General features: G+C 41.4%; 1 protein-coding gene across 1 annotated transcript in view; it reads left to right on the top strand.

The window, feature by feature from the left end:
• Window positions 1-243: 243 nt before the first annotated feature.
• Window positions 244-18,150, top strand: part of sorcs3a (sortilin related VPS10 domain containing receptor 3a) — a 220,516-nt gene continuing 202,609 nt past the window's right edge. Inside the window, exon 1 of the mRNA XM_063884714.1 lies at window positions 244-894. Coding sequence (XP_063740784.1) covers window positions 244-894 — 651 coding nt within the window. The remainder of the gene's footprint in view (window positions 895-18,150) is intronic.

Here is an 18,150-nt window from a genome sequence, read left to right on the forward strand (position 1 = left end):
TGTCTCTTCCGGGCGCACACTCGGCAGCTGGCTGTGTTACAGCTCCTCCCTCCTGTGTGGTGGCTTTCCCGACCAAAGATCCTTGGACGTGAACAGTTTCGCTGAAGAGCACTTTTTCTCGCTCCCCAAACAAGCAGACGGACAACCGAGGCGTCACTTATTTCCTATCGACCTGAGAGACGGGACTTGGGTGTTAGGATAAGGTCCCTTACGGTGCTTAACCCCCCAAAATCTCTGTCAGCGATGGGGACTGGGGCTGGCTTCTGCCCAGGCTTGCACTTATCTCTGGGTATCTGGGTGATGATAGCCGTGCATACCCTCCAAAATGCCCAGGCGGAGATAACTTGCGCATCTTGCACGGTGCCAGTGCAACTTCACCAGGAGGAATTACAGCTGGGGATGCGCACTGACCCGACAGAGGAGCCGGACACCCTAAAAAACATTCGAGTAGAGTTTAGGGAACTCGACCAAAATACTGGAGTGGACGACGAGCAGGAGACAGGCGTTTCTGTCGAGGATGTCCCCCCTCAAGATGTGGATGGAGTTAGTACAACAGAACCAGGGGCAAATAAAGAAAGTGACAGCGGCAGTGATAAGGCAGGGGAGCCGGAGAAGGGCGAGGATGTCGCGCTCTGGAGAGCGAAGAGAAGCGGTCCTGAGTTTGCCGAGTTCAGTGAGACCGGGCAGGCCGGCGTGGATGTGGGGACTCCGGAGAACCGGGGCTCGTTGTTTGACGGACACAAGCAAGGGAAATCCGATTTCAGATGGAACAGGGAGGAAGGGAGAGGGAATAACCGGCAGGATGAGCCCAAGATCATCAGCAGCACTTTCTCTCTGACGGGGGACTCTGCGCACAACCACGCTGTGGTGTACTGGTCAGGACAAAACAGCAGCGTGAGTAACCATGATTAATTGTTTTCTTCATATTTAACTATCCCCATGAACAGTAGGGGTATTTTGAGAAACTCCGTGACGCGCAGAGCCTTTGCGCTCTGTCGTGTCGCTGAGTTGTAGGCTCACTGTTAACAGGTGCACTGCAAGCTACAGATGCGCACCGATGCACACATATCCTTAAATGCCAGAATTGTGCAGTGACTGTGAATTGTGTTCGGTCGTGACCTTTGACTCTCTCAGCAATTACGCACGATACCACTACTTATGAAATCACATCAACAACTTATCTCCATCTGTGCGCAGTCTGAAAGTCTGAGAATAATATTTCGTTTTTAGTGATTTAGTGCGAAAAGTATTTATTTATTTGGAATTGGGGATATGCTAATTCATGATTCCCTAATGATGCAAGCTTTTTTATCCAAACTAATTGATTGGGGAAGGAGGGACTCATTTATTATTGCTCAATCTCCAATAAACCCTTTAGATTATGCATTTATAATCAACTGAAAACCAAAAGACTATGTATTCATTTAGCTTTTTTTATATTTAAAAAAAAATGTAATAGTTGATGTGCCATGTACACTTTTTACATTGCAGCAGTCTAAACTGAGCTCCTGCTTGAAACAATGGACGCAGGAATTAAACAACAGCAGGGACCTAACATATAGCAATTGTGTTATTGTAACCACTTAATTGTGCACTTTACACCATTACAGAACATTAAAATACTTTAAAACTGTTGGGATTAAAGGGCTGCTGTGCATCAAGATTAGAGTGCTAACTCTTGATGTCTGGTTGAAGGACATCATGTTGTTTTTTGTTTGTCACAACACAACTGTTGAAGTCAAAGACAGGGGCAACCTGCTGCCATAACATGTGTTAATCTTTTCAGCAGCAGTTAACAGCACCATTTACTCATGTCTAAAATGACACTGACCATATGCAATCCAATAGTGCATCTGAAATGGATGAAAACCCTGCCCTTTCTTACACAAGAGGGCCCTCATAGGAAGAGAATAATGAGACAAAAGGAATCAAAGTCATTTACACAGACATGTAAGCTCACAGGAAGCCGATGGGCTCCTCTTTGTGGTTTCACAAGCCTAATTTGTTGTTGTGGCTCTTCCTTTTGCTGGAAAAAAAGAAAAAACCCACATATTCAGTGTTGTCTGAGCTGATTATGACATGATGCATGAACTTGTTTTTTATCCTGCAGTAAAGACTAAGGCACTGTGAGAGGGAAAATGTTTGTGTGCCCATATTTGTGTGTATGGCTGCATGTGTGCGCTGGATAGAGAGGGCGAGGAGGTTGCTCCATGTGGCTGCCCCTCAGCTTTACACCTTTAGTAATTATCTCAAAATTATTTAAAGTATTTTTCTTTTTTTGTGGCAACGTAAGGGGGGAATCAGGCCTTGCCTCGAGAGCATCCTCGAGAGAGGGGATCTGCTACTTAATCTTCATTCGCCGTTGGTGATTGTTCTGGTGATGGATGTAGAGGTACAACAGGGAGATTGAGCTTGAAGCCCTCTAACTTAAGCACAGCAGTAGTTAAGTTAGAGTTAGAGTGAGTGGCTGGCTGGCTAATGGAATTAGCAACAGATTGGATGGATGACCATCTTGGTTCAGCCACCTTAACCTTGACTCTCTATTCACTATTTTCCACCTATTTTCCACTTTTCAGGCAGTTTCAACATCTGACATTAATACAGTACATACAATACAATCCTCAACCAAAAAAACAACGTGGTTATTTCATTAGAAACCACCTGAGGCATCATGTTGGTATTGTGGTTATAACAATGAACATAAGACCATTACTTTTATTGTTACAGCGTCATAGGTTAAGTTTTCTTAATTAACTAAAGTCAGAGTAGTTGCTCTACAAATGCAATAATAGTGGACTCAACTGCTTCTAGTCTTTGTTTCTTTTAAACATTTTGCATTAAACCAATCATTTTATATTTTTCGGACAATGGTGATGAACTTTTGCCAATCTTAACAAAGTTCCTGTCTTGATTCAAAGTGGGACATCCTGGAGGACCTTCTACCTACTTTCTGTGAATCATGATCTCTACCTAACATTGCTCAAGCAATCCTTATTTCTCCATGAACATGATTATTTTCTAACCTTGACCCAGTTGTTTTTAAGAACCATGACAGAATCAATCCCAACCAAGTAGAATCCTCCAACACCTTTCCTACCTTTCAGTCAACACCAGGTTCTTTACCTATGACCAAAATCTGCTTCTACCATTAGCCGTGCAGTTTAACTTGCCTGAACTCAACCAAACAAGGACCAAAGTGAGACAACTTTTTTTTTTTAAGTTTGGAGAACTTGTTGATTGGCCACATTTCGGTAGCAAATGACTAATCTTGAGTAACTGGCAGAGATTTTTGATGCAGGACTCCTGTGCCTTTTTTCCCCGAACTATAGCCAAGATATCAAACTCCTACCTGCTAATAACTTCTCGACTTGCCTAGAATATAAATAGAAAATATTATAAGCTGGTTGACTGGTTTGCTGTTTGGTTGACTACCATGAAATGCAGCATACATTCCACACCTCTTCGGTTCAGAGACTTTCTCTCAGTCTTATTCCAGCCAGATTGGTGGGCCGTGTCTTGTGCTCTGACTACCTCTGGGGGGACTGCAGTGGGTTCCCTTGGGAGGGGGGGGCTGCTGTGTCCTTTGAGGCATGTACACAAGGCTAATGCACTCTCCCTGTCTCTCTGTACCTGTCCAACTAGCTTGTCTCTGCCTCTCCTACTCTGTCTGTCTTTGTATGTGTCTTCATGCCTCAGGCTATAGGTTATGTCGAAGCCTTAACCCCAGATATTAACAGAGAGTGTAGAGGTAGCAATGTTGAGACTAACTGTCATTTATTATATTCATGCGCGTCATTTCAATGAGGCATCCCTACAGCAAAGTGACAAGTTCTTTCCTGAAGAATCTTTGAGTCTGTAATTCCCCCCACCCTCTGCACTCACTAGCATAATGGCTCTGTGACTGACAGCTTGAATACAAAATGGATAGCACAAGCAGTGCCTCTTTTTAGTGTGATCTTGAAACATTCATCTCTTCTAAGGGATCCTTGAGATTTCCTCCCGACTACATCTATAATTTATACGTTCCTTTAAGAAACCATGAATATCAGCATGTGTTGTCAAAAGTTCAGCTCGGGGCGTCATCTTTTTCTGCCGGTCAACACTATGCTTTCACTCAGGGGTGTTTTTTCATGTACTGTGGCACATGGCGATCTTTTTGAAGTTCTTCTCTCGGTGGAGGGGGAGGAGGGGGGGGTTTAGGAATTGTAAGATGGTCCGCTGATAAGCTCGACACAACTGGTCTTTTATGGTCACGAGAACTGCAGGGACAGGTCAGTCATATCTGGAATGTCATCAATAGAGCTGTGTGTGTGAAATTCCCAAATCCCTCTTGAGATGAGGAGGAACACGTACAGACTCTCAATAGAGGCATTTGAAGGTAAACATGTCATGTTCAAGGCATGTTGAAATCTGTATAACGGACCAATACAACATTTACAGTCTTTTAAAGCAGTTATTTCCTGTAGTGAAGGAATCTGACATCCTGTAAAATAAATGATGACGTAGAGCACTCCATCAACCTGACATTGATATTTGCATCTCATGGTCATTACATTCACCATCGGCTGTTTAAAAAAAGACCAGTGACTCACCAGCAGGGACAGAGACGTCCCACATTTCCCATTAGGGTCTGTGCAGCTAAGGGATGTGATTTAGGATGTAGGGACAGTTCCTGTACCCACTCACTTTCCATCAGCCCATCTCACCCCTCAGCCTAAATTACTGATGGTAATACATTATAAAGTTGTTTCCTTTCTTGCCTCTCCTGCTACCCTGGTGGCTCTGGGGGGGGGGGGAAATATCATAAATAATGAAACCCTTCCAGCAGGTCTGTTCTCCCTTATCCTGCAATGTCTACTCAATCTAATTAGTGTCTTTAAATGTGTCCCTTGTTATAAAAGTGAAGAAACCTGATTGCTGATCACTGTTGGCATAGTTAGTCTATTAGTCTGTTGTAAGTGTTTTTTCAGTATATTTGAAATCGGTAGGTTAGCTACATTTAGCTTGCTAGCTTACAGCAGATCTGTAAAATGATTGGCAGGAATCTGCGAGCACATAGTTAAAATAAACCAATACAACTGACATTTTAGTTAAGTTTTCAGTGACGGTGACTGTTGGCCAACTCTATAATCCCCAAACGTCAACAAGCGCTCTGTCCCAGCTGTGTGCGTCACTGTTTTGTTTCCCTGTTTCTGTTGTGCATGAGACTGTTGCAGTTTTTTATTTTATTTTTCAGCATTTCATTTATGCAGCGCTTTTAATACATGCTGTGCATTGTTCGCCAAGTTGTTGTATGTTTTTTTTAAATGCTGTTCATGTGTTTTTAAGTCGGTAAAAAATGTTTCTATATTTACAAGTGTTTTGGCACATTTGTGTATTTTTATCTGCTTTGTTTTTGAAAGTGCAGTGCTTTTCCCCTAACGGAAATGATTTGGGCAATTGATACACGTTTGCACTTGTCGGCTATCACCTCAATATCAAATGCAATGCAATTATATGTCATTTTTTAAGACAACAGAAAAATATAACCTTAGAAATTAAGAAATTCAGGCAGTAGGCTAAAGGTTCACCTACTGAATAAAGAACAAATTAACCAAAGAAAGTGAAATCCATCAAAGCAAGTTATTATTTTTCTTTATGACGATTACGTACTCCCATTACATGTAATCTGTAACCTCCCAAGCAAGTATATATCAAACACAACTTCTCCTTAACACTACACACTCAAAACTGTCTTTCATTTTTGCCCGAAGTTAACAAAGTCAGCACAATTTAGGATTGCATTGTATAACTCCTGTGAAAGGTCACCAGATGCACTTAAAAGTGTCACATAATGTTAACGCTATCCTTACAGCTCGGCACAGAATTGCAACCACATTAAGGAAGCCATTCAGGAAGCCATCCAATCAGGAAGCATTTCACCTGCTGCTGCAGCACAACGCAGATCTTGGATCTCACCATGCCGCTAAAAGCTTTATGAGCATGTGCGTAGTAGAGAGCGGGCCTGTTGGACAAGAGGCTTTAAGACTGCATTCACCAAACCCGAATGGCCTCATGTTTCCTGTATGATTGCCACGGTGGCTGAGGCGCTGAAAGAAGCCACCTCGCTTCAACTTCAGAGAGTCGAGTATAATCATGCGCTTGGTCACTGATCCCGTTCGTCAATGCAAGGGTGTGCACATTATCTTTGAGTTGGAGGTACAAAGAATAAGTTAAATGTGCGTTAATTACATTTGTGGACCCAAGTGTCGGATTCAATATAGTTTCATTTCAATCCCATTAAATGCCCTTTTCCCCATCAGGGGTACCCAGAGAATGTGGGGGGGATCACTAGTGTGCCATTATCTGCTCACACAGTCTCCCCACTCTGTGCGAACACCTATAGATTGATTTATATAATATAGAGCTCTGTTCGAGACTTCCAACTCCCAGAGGCACAGTGCATCTTGACCTTATCCACAAGTGCGATACCTTGTAACGCTGATGTCCCTTGCCATTTCCCAAACACAGGGAGAAGCCGGGCAGAGCAGCCGGGCGGTCAGCGCGTAATAATGTCAGACCACAGTGAAGCGAAAGACTGCACGCTGCGTTTCACTCTCTATGCCCTCTATTTGCTTTCTCTTCCTCTCCCTCTCTGCCATCCTTCAAATGCACCATCCCTCCCATGCACTAAAAAAATTCACGCCACCCGCAGACATACTTGTTCGCATGCAAACAGGCAGACACGGAGTAGCACGCATACACGCGCACAAATCATTCTCAGTATCACGTCTCACTCTCGCTGCGAGTGAATAGTGCGTGCCTGGAGGAGGTTGTCACTGATGGAGACTAATGTTGACACATAACACCCCAGGACCTGCAGTCAATTAACACATTGTCTAATTAAAGTGATCTACTGGTTTATCTATGAGAGATTGAAAGTGGCTGTAAAATGGGTCCAAGCTGCATTAACTTTACAATCAGGTCTGCTGCTTTATTTCTATTTGGATTTTAATGGTAATAACCTGCTTAAACATCCCCCCATTACCAGACGGATTGCGTGAGCATGCTTCATTGATGGCGGCGAGATGATTTTGGATTTCTATTTCCTGTTAATACCGCTCTCGAGCTGCACAAAACACTCAGTAGCAGCAGTACGTGACTGAATTCCTGACTGTCCATACTATTTTGCGTAGAACTCTCCCTGAAAAGTGCCCTTTAAATAAATCATCCCACAACCAGCTATAAGTCACTCCTCTTCGCCCGAGGTTTGTGCTTACTTCCTTTGAATTTGGAGCCGTATTACATTTCTATCAAAAAACAATAACAATCTATTGTTTTTTCATTCCCCATGGTGAGCTCCTTTTTTTGAAATTGTAATGACGCCCTAAGAGTTGTTTGAATTCCTTGACGGGTACAGTACCAATATGAGCCTGCCTCATGAAGGATAGTTTAAGTGTTCATGGATATCAATGAATAATTAATCCTCAGGCTCTTTTATAGGTGTTTTCTGAGACGTTAGAGCCTCCACTGGAACAGAAAGTACACATAATCCTGCAGAGGAGAATACTGTACAGAGTGAAGCAATTGCTAACGATCCCTTTAGTTACTCAATGAATAGAGGTGACACTCACACTGGCAGCCTGTGGCATTCAATTCCCACTGAGGCCCAAGTTATAAATGTAGGTACTCTTGCTTTAAACTGTAGAAACATGTCAGATTAAATGAAATGCTGGTTGATAGCTTTGTTTTGCTGTTTAACTGATATTACTTTGACAATTTGCTCTATTTATGAACATTCTATACTTTTGCTACAGTTACATTATGTTTTAGCAAGTACCAAGTTGTCCCTTTTAGAATGACTGCTATCCATGACTGTTGGTAAGTCTGTTCATTTGCCAACTAGGAATCTGTTGAAACTGGAGTGGTTGACATTTGACATCAACTCAAAATGTTCATCCAACTGGCAGATATCCAATTTTCCGTGCACATTCTTGCTTTCCAGAGGATGATCCATGGTTCTTTTAGTGTATTGATCAGAATCACAATCACTTTTATTACCAAGTAGTTTGAGTACCAAGTACGAGGAATTTGCTTTTGTATATGTGGTGCATAAAAAGGCCCAGAAAGAAGAAAGCAAGGTAAAATAAAAACAGCACTGTTGTGACAGCGACCTTGACAACTGGTTGTAGTGGAGATTTTTTGCTTGAAATACAATTCAGGTTTAAGAAAAAATGCAATTATAACATCGCCGTTGCTGTTTTTATTACTGCTGTTTCTTTCTATTCTTTGCATGCAACATATCTGCCAAGTTTTTCTTTCCCAATGTTTTTTAAGCTGACAAGTGCTTTCAAGGATCTTTGAGAGTTGGCACCAGCATCTAATTGACAAAAAAAACTTTTGCCACCTTTTTATCAGCTTTGTTTAGCAAATGCAGGGATATTTGAGGGTTTTGCTTTCTGTTGCTAGTCAAGCAAACACATTTATCCATCTGTTAGACTGCAGTTTCATGGTTAATATTTGTGAATCTTTGTGTTTGTTTGCATGAGTACATGTGTGTATAGTATAAAACACTTAGTCTATTTTATGTGTTGAGGTGTTGCTGCTGTAAATGGAAGCTGCCATTAACCCACAAAGAACCTAATAGGAGCAATGAATTAAGAGATGTCATGAAACCTTGGCTTGAAAAAGTTATCTCATCTCAGTCATCATCAGTGGATCATTTGTTTGCAGCAATTAATAAATGCTGAAATTCAAAGCTGTAGCAAAGTATGCTGTACATGGCTAAATGATCATAGACAACAAACCCATTCTTACAAGTGAGCGCTAATGCCTCATCTATTTTAAATCTTAGTAATATAACACCAGTATTGCCGCTGTAATAAAGTCATCCCCAAGCTGCAACACTCCAACCCTCATTGCTTGTTTTCCCTCGGTTTGTTCTCCAATGTTATTCCTGGCATCTTTAGGTGAAGTTGTACCAAACACAAGCAGTAGTGTTGAGTATTGAGTGGTAACAAGCGTGAAACTAAATAAACACCCTTAGTCTGACACTTTTTACATGCTCAAGCTTGTGAGCCTCTTTTTGCCTGCGTCAACAGCACACTGATTTTCTGCAGTGTGGCTCGTCGTGCTGAGAGCAGCACTTAAAGGCGGCATCAACGACGCCTTGTTCTTTTTTAGTGTAACACTATACCACCTTTTTTTTTGTTGGTGTTGTGTTGGTAATCAAGATACTTGAACATACAGTGTGTGTTTTGTTGATCAAAGGTAAATTTAGTCATCACAAACCTGGCACCTCCTACTATTTTTCCGGCCCCAAAGTAGACGCATAAACCATCTCCCAATAATTCTCAGTGAAGGTAGCCACTGTGCTGCCCCAGTCCTGTCATATAGAGACTGATGGTAGGCCTTTATAATCGATGGTGCTCAGTATCATTCATGGTATGTCATATGCCTTCAGGCTGCAGGGAAAGTAAGGCAGGTATCAGTTCAGCCAAAGGAGAGTTTGTGGGATGCTGTATTTTCTTGTGGTTAAAAACAGTCAGCACTCTTTTATTTTTCAATTACAATTAATCATATATTGTGGGGGGTATTGTTTTTGTTTTTACAGCCTACACATTTACCGAATGGTTACCTCACTACTCTCGTTATTCCCTGTAGGTAGCCATTTCTGCAAAAAGCTAAACAACAAAAAAAAAAGCATCAAGCTCCTAGAGAACAATTGCACAATTTGGCAGACTACAAACCTGAAAATCACGTGAGTATCAGACAGACATTACATCAGATTGGTAAAACATGTCACTCCAGCTAAATGCTATTGTTGCTTTACCTGGATGCATTCCTCTACAATTTGCACATTAGGTATTTGGTGGTGGCTGCATTAGTTTTTCTGCTGTTTGTTTACTTACCCCAACACTGAATGTTGTAACATTTCCTTGGTGCATTCCCATCCAAATTGGCATTTCTTTTTTTGTGCACAAAGCACAATTGGCTCCCCTTGACTCACACAGCGTGTTAGCAATAGTAGCCATATGCCAAAGCCATTTTAATTATCACACATTATCCCAGAGCTGTCACAAAATAATAGCAGGAGCATTAGCTCAGGCTTGACCTTTTCATCCCAGATATGAGCAGAATCACAACGGAAAACCTTAACATGCCAACATCTGCCAGACATCATCTTTGTCCCTGAAACCCAGATCACCGCCTGAACACACACAGCGGTAGTTCAGTTATTTGGCAACTGACTATATGACACAACACAGCGCGCACTTTTCTTATTTCTACATGCCTTGTGATTTAATAACACGATGTCCTTGTTGTCTGGCTGACCATGGCTATCCCTGCAACAGTGAATATGTTGTGTAATCTTCAAAAGTAAGTCAGTTATATAAAATTGTATGAATTATTAATAATGGCCCAATTTCACCGTTTGGTCTGGCCAGATCGTGGCTGTATCAATTGTCTTGAATGGGAAAGATCTCAATCCAACCCCTATATCTGCGTTTAAACATGTCAGTGTAAGGATGTAATGAAATTTAATTGTGGCTACTAAAGTTAAAGCAATGATTTGTGACAGGAAATGTGCTCTAGAGCAACTTTATGTTATGAATGCTATCAATTCTGTAGCTCTGAGTGAGCGATAAAACGTTATGTATCTATAAATTCAGTTGAATTCTTAGTAGGCACTGTTCCGAACTTATGGAATCTGATATAAAAAGTGACGAGTTATTGAAGCAACTGACCTGCTTGTGTACTCGCTCAGTGTTTATCATTCAAAGGCGATATCACATCAGTAAGTGTGAGGAATGCAGATAGAAAGGTGGAGGCTGTGTATGATTATTAACATTCTCCGAGGTAGGGCCACCAGTGAAGGCACCGCTACATCATCCAGCCCAGAGAGATGGATGAGGGGAGTGGGGGCCAAGGAAAACTAGGCCTTGTTGGGAACCTACAGAGTAGCATGCAGCTCCAAAAAAAAAAATACAAGCCCAGGTAATTATCACATTGTGCCACTTAAATACAAATGAACATGGTTTTTCACAGCGGAGAACAGTTTAATCAAGTGTGTTTGTCCTCGGCCTGTTCCTGTAGGCTTTTTCTTTTTTCCAGAAACAGAGTACTCAGTCGCTCATTTTGATGCGGAAGCAACTGTTTTGTGCGTTCTAGCCAAACAACTGTTTCTCTCAGGCTGCCGCTGTGTTTTCCCAGCGGCAGCCTGGCACGCCATCCAGCCTCAAGCGAGGGAGGCTGAATCTTCCTGTCACTCCTGTGGTCCAACATTTGCCGCCTGCCTGCCTGCCGGCTGCTCCTTAGGCAGTGCCTTTGTCCATCACTAGAGGGAGTGTGTAGCCTAAATAATAAGGAGGTGTATTATGAGCTGCAGGACAGGAGGACCGAGGGAAGTAGAGCGAAAGGGTGAGACTACTGATTATTCATTACTTCAGAGCTGTGGGCAGCTTCACTGAACATACTTAATGATGAATATGCTGCCTGTTGTATATGTAGAGCGTAGCCAGATGGTTGGCATACATGACAAATCCTGCAGATACAAATGTCCTTCAAATTGCAGATAAAATAAGTATATGTCTGTGTTTGTGTGTGATGGGATTGGAAAAAGGGGAGGCATACAGAGTCAATGGATGCAAACAGGTGATAAAAAGGCACAGCCCTTCTGTTGGAAAGCAGCTAGTTCTGCACATTGTAAATAATACACACTTCCTGCAGCCTCTCAAATCTGTTCGCTCCTCTGTTCCTCAGTAGTAGATCAGCCCCGCTCGTCTCCCGGCTGCAAGCCTGAGCCTGTTTGCTGCCCTTTCACAGCTCACTTGCCACACATGAAAATGTTTATGTGGCCTTAATTGAATTTCGAGCTACATGGTTTACCAGATAGAAAAGCATTTGTAGAGCAGGCTGCTACAAGAGAGATAATCCGGCTAGTAAAGATGTTCTCTTCTGAAGCCTCTTCTATGCTTTTAATGAGCTTTCTTTTCGCCAACACTTGGAGAGGGGATTCAAGTAGTTCTGATTTTGTAGAACCTCGCTGATCCTTTTGATTTGTTCCCTGTTAAACATGAGTGACTACCCTTTGGTGCAGGGCATCTTTAAAATGTTGTGTGGTTTATTTCTCCCTGAGGATTAACTTTTGGTGGACATTTCACATCAACCCAATTGTTTTGATGTGATGATGATGATGATGATGATGATGATGATGATGATGATGATGATGATGATGATGATGATGATGATGATGATGATGATATCCAACTGGAATATTATTTCTGCCGGCATTCTTGCTTCCCAGATGATGAACCATGTCCATCATGGCCTGCCTTAAAATAGATCACTCTTATAACATGCCTTAAATAATCAGGTTACTAAAGAAAACAAGTAGAGAGAACATGATTTGATTAATCATTTTAAAAAGTTATATATATACATACCAAATGGCTGTATATAGGCTTCATTCTAGATGGCGCTTTTGACCTCTTTTGCCACGCCCCTTCGCAAGAAACCTTTTTTGCGTTAATTAGTACCAGATTTCAGTGTGTTTTTCTGTGTCTTACGTGACTGGACTAGGCAAGTACATCAGGCCCACAAGACAAAAAGTTGTGAAAAAGAAAATCACAGGGCTGTTTAATTTTAAGAAATCTGTGAAAAGTGAAAGAGAGGGGGCTGAGACGAAATTCAAACCCATACATAATGATTTCCTTGTTTAATTTTACCAATGACTTCTTCATATTGATAATATGGAAAGGGTATAGTGTGCAAAATAATTGGGATCTGGATATTTGTATAAAAAGTGGGCATTTGATGAGTTGTTCCATCCGCATGTAAAATCTATTCTAGCAATATGGCCCTATTTCACATTGCTGTCATCTCTTATTTTCCTGCGGATAGAATGTCAATACACAAGTGGGAGAAGCCTTTCATAATATTCCTGTGATATTACTTCTCATGTCATCACCATGCCAACCCCGAAACGCATGAGTCCCCTCTGCCACTTGGGTCGTCTGAGTTGTCAACACAAGTTCAAAGGTCAGGGGAAGCTTGGTCAGCTTCCCCCCGCCTGCGCGCTGAATGATGGGCACCCGGAGCATTACAGTGATGATAGGAGGGCAGACAGGTGATGGGTCAAACCAATCAATGACATATACAGGGGAGTTACACTGCAGCAAGGTAAAAAACGAATAGTAGATGATTCTCTAAGTTTGCACAAGCACAGCAACCTAGTTGTTCATGGATATTTAGGGCTATCTAAATGAAATCTTTCCTGGCATTTATCTCTGTAATAGAGCAATTTCATTCCTCAGTACGGTTATTGTGTAATTTCATTCTTTCCGGTGATGGTTATATCCTCAAATGAACTGAATTCCTGCAACACATCCACAAACGTGTTCAGAACAGAGACTAAATGAGAAGAAAACCTTGCCAATGGAAGTGCGCATTTTAGCACTTTAGTCAAATGAGCATCTAGTTAGACGCATATCAAATATTTTGCCGTAATGGCCGTTTTGGTACATATTCAACAAGTGTTTTCACACGTGTGCAGACACTCTGGCAAATACACAAATCTCTAGAAAAAAATGAAGCCGTAGATTGCATTTTCTTATCAGCTGGATATCAAAAAACCTTAATCCATAACGGGCTATATTCCCGCCACCCCGCCGGTCTTAGGCAGGGGGTCTTGGGAATCCATTTGAGAGAATCTGAATACATGGGATTCCAGGGAGCATAGTTTTTTGCTCTGCTGCATCCAGGCATCATGGAGTGTGTAATTCAGCCGAGTGCAAAGTGTTCAATCAGGAGGCAGACAAAGAGTGCGCCAAGATTAAAAGCTTCCACACATACTCAAACCTTAGATGCAACGTTGAGTCAAGATTATAGATAATTATAGCAGCGTGACTGGGAGCACTCAAAAGGAAGTGCACAAGGACTGTAAGAATACCTAATAACTGTTGTTATCCACAGTATATTGATTTGACTCCATCCTTTCATGTGAAGTTTTTCCTTTTCACTCTTATATGTGTACAACACAGTTTTTCTGCAAGACTCCGTCTAGTTGTGTGTGCTCATGTTCAGTATGTGTGGTCTGCGTTGATAGCATGCTCACAGCTTCTGTGTTTTAGAGAATGACATGCAGTGTGGGTGGATTCACAATTCGGACCATATTTTCTCCTCAGGCTGTGATGCGCATGGTGGGGGCTGGGACTAAAATTACTGAAAAAGCCCACTCCACAATTTTCTCTGGTCCCTCTGGGGCTGCCACTGTCGTAGACAACTTCCCTCACTTTCTGTTGTGTGTTTCAATATGATGGAAAAGATTTAGCATCTCAAAAAGAAATGGGATATTTCCATTGCTTTTTGGAATGTTGCAGAAAATAAGCCCTGTGGCAACCACGCATCTATATTACTGTTACGTTTTGTTCAGCAGGATAATCTCCACATATTAATCCTTTTATCATTTTTGAAGCTTGAATGCATTTGCCAGGATTAATTCGTCAACGTTATATTTCAAACAAACTATCACGGTCGCAAGACTTCACCACTAGGATAAAGGCGGACTCTTGTTTGGTGTGACGAAGTCTCTGTTAGCAATTGCCATTTTTTTAGACATAAAAGCTTCCGACATTCATGAGTGGGGTATTTACTGACAGTTTGTATGCTTTCAAAACATAAAGCTCTGTAGCTTGTGTCCACTTCAGTTCTTATTTCAGGCAACTAACCAAAAACCTGTTCAAACCAGAAAATGTCTTGAATAAACCCATTTCAGTTCATAGAACAAAAAAATATCAAACCACTTTGGCACTTGCGTTCAATATGAACGAACTAGCTTGGAAAGCAGTGATGAATTTATCTAGTAAAGAGCCTTTACCTCTGGAGTGAGTGAAGAATATTGGAGGCCCGAAACATTACAAATTACGGTTAATATAAAGATAGAAAAGTGTTAGTGTGATTTGTCCATATACATCATTAAGATTTCAAAGTACTCTCAACCTCACTGGTCCTGTGGTTTTGCCCCTAGGTTGTAGCTAAAGAAGCAGGTAGGGATGTGATCTAGTAATGAAATGAATGCTATATGAATTAATTTGTGCATCATTTGTATCCCTAAAAGCATGAGGCATCTTTTGCCATTTATTGTACAGTACGTGCTCACATGGTGGTCCTAATAGGTGTTTAATTATTTTTGTTGTGTTGTTGTGATTGAGTGAACATACATGAAGTGAAACAGGACAGCATGAGACCGCATGTTTAGGAGGGGGTTATACTGTACGTACACTGAAAAACTGAAACGTTGACTTTAATTAAATGTATATTTAAGAAATAATATTAAGTTTAAATACAAATTATTAGGTTCAACATACGTTTATACATAGCTTAGGTAACATTATGAAAGCTTCATGTTGTCTACCAGCTAATGTCCACCATAACAACCAATTTATGCCGTGTGAACATATTCCAAAGGCCTAAGCGGTGGCATATGTTTGCCCAAATTAAGAGCCTGTTAGAGCATGTGAATTGGCCGGACTCTCAGCAACTCCCCAGATGGGTGGAGATTTCCCCAAGGACCATAACTTAAACCATCTCCTCTGCTCCTCTACCTCCCCCTCTCCTGTCTATTACAGATATCATGGTCTCACCGTGTGACCTTGAGAAGATGTCTCTTTTTCCATTAGATATATATAGCATTCCCTTCCAGCTTTCTAAGGGACTGGTTTCACCTCAGGGGATTTAACATTTCTCCCTCAGAGGTTGCTTTATTTGTATCTGTCTTTAGAGGCACGTTTAGTTTAGTTGTTGGATCATTTCACACCCGATCTAGAAAGCACATTTTTTGTCTCAGCATGGACTTGGAAGAAATTAGCTTTTTCAAAACATTGACATCAACTATGAAGTTAAATATGTGGGTGATGAATACTCAGCCTTGCCTCTGGCACTCAGGACTTGAAGTGAAAATCTCCCCAAAAGCTTTGGCCATATAGCAATTAAAAAACAAAGCATTAGTTCCCTGTAGTCTAATGTTAGACCCTAGGAGGTAAAACCATGGTATATCTCTGCTTCAGCCCTGTGGGAGGCAATTAGAGATCTACTCCTGTTTTAGATTCATGGTCAACCACATGCACTCAGAAGTGATTTATTGATATATACAAACAAATGGCGTAAATCTTGATTAGTAAACAGCGTATGTGGCGACGGCGCCTGGAACCTCCCGGTGCGGACGGTGGATGGCACAGTTCCTCCGGCCATTTCTCTTTGGGTCTGGCAGCCCTATGGCAGCTGTGGGCTCTGTGTCCACATATCCAACGTGGATGAGAGATGAATGCTGATCAATTAAAGTACTGCATTAAAACGGTCAGCCCTCAAAGAAGATGGCTGCCATGCCTCCCTGGCACTGATATGCAACGGCTGTGTGAGCTCTGCTGCCATTTATATTTCCCCCTAAAATAAAATCAGTATGATTTCATTTGATGATTCCTATTACCAGGAAGTTGTAGCAGATTAATTCCATTAAAAAAACACAAAAATAAAAAACTGTGAGCACAGGCTACATAAGAGAAATATTTGCAGGTTTTGACGACAAACTGAATAATATCAAACCATGTCCAGAAGTGTTTGTGTCAGCATACATGTAGCTTGAACATTACCTGATGCATACGTTCAAGTAATACAACTAAGGAAGATAGTTAAGTGAGGTACAATTGGAATATTAAATGAGTTTGCCTGCAAAATCTTGAGGTTTGACACAGCAAACAACAATACCGAAGAGTGTCATCTGCAAAACAAAGCACTGTGCTGTAGTTGATAACCTCATCCAAATTGGTTTTAATTTTGAACTGGAGATAGTATTCTAGGATCTGGGACCATTAGCAGTGCACACATCAGAAATGCCAATAAATGTTTTTTACAAAAATGATACCGTTCTTCTTTTTCTCACACATTCCTGCCTTGTACCTTTGATTAAGAACTGTTGTCTTTATTTTTTTTCGTAGTTGCTTATCTTTTGTACTGGTGATTATGTCAGTTCATGCTCATACAGAACATGAACTGACCTTTCATTCTAGAACTCAACCTGACGCCCCAAAGTACCCCCAGTAGTCTATTATAGCTCTCACTCTTTAAGTGTACCGTAAAATGTCATTATTAATGTTTTGATCCGCTGACTAGTGCTTGCAGTTTCACATTAAAAGTCTTTGTCAACCCTTAAATGCTAATACCTTAAAGTCATTATATTGGAATTGAAAAATCCTATACCCTTAGAACACTGTGTGGGGGAGGAGAGGTTTTAGTCTTGATATACATGCTTTGAGGGCAGTGACACAGTGAAAGGAAACTGGATTAGCAGTAAGTGGTTCTTCAACACGTTTGACCTACTGTAAGCATTTTCCCTGCTGGGAGATTATTGTGTGGGTGACGTGAGAGAAGAGAAAAGTCTTCTATTATCTCTGCTTTATTTTTTCTATAGGAGTGCAGGTAGCCAGCAAAACCTTCTCCTGATTGGACCTGCTATTTTCGTATTATCATTTTGATTGAAAGCACAAATATAAGTGAAATGAAGATCGTAACGTGATAGACGATAGAGCATTTTTGAGCATGTCTTTTAGGAGGGAAAACTAATTGTGGGTCCTTTATGATGGAACTGAGATTCTAATTTGACCTTGGGTTAGAAGACATGTCAAAAAATGTTACAAAAACAATAATTATATTAGACATATCCTATCCCGTGAAGAAACAGTCAGTCAAACATATGGCATTGAAAGAACAAATAACGACAAATATGTTTTAGTTTTTTATACAGCATCCAATCAGTAACTTTGCACTTCCTACAACAAAACAGTGCTTTGATTGTGGTGACCGAACTATGAGTTCTAATTACAGGGTAGGGGGGTGATCTGCACCAATCTGGGGTGATGAGCAAGAGATGCATAACGAGGGCCCACGATCCTGATGAAGGGGCCGCCACGTGAGAGAGCATGTGGCTGATGGCGTTGGGGAAGGAAAGCACTCAGCGGGAGAGAGAACTTGTTTTGAACCGTAGCGGTAATTAACAACCCTCACGCTGAACGTAGCCCTCTCAGAGCCAAGTCTAATCAAAAATCGCGCCCTCCCCCTCCGTCTCCCCCTGTCTCCCTTATGATGTCTTTCTCAGTAATTTGCTCAAGGTCTCTA

This window comes from Eleginops maclovinus, chromosome 5 (genome assembly GCF_036324505.1).
Source record: "Eleginops maclovinus isolate JMC-PN-2008 ecotype Puerto Natales chromosome 5, JC_Emac_rtc_rv5, whole genome shotgun sequence".
In the NCBI taxonomy this organism is placed as follows: domain Eukaryota; kingdom Metazoa; phylum Chordata; class Actinopteri; order Perciformes; family Eleginopidae; genus Eleginops; species Eleginops maclovinus.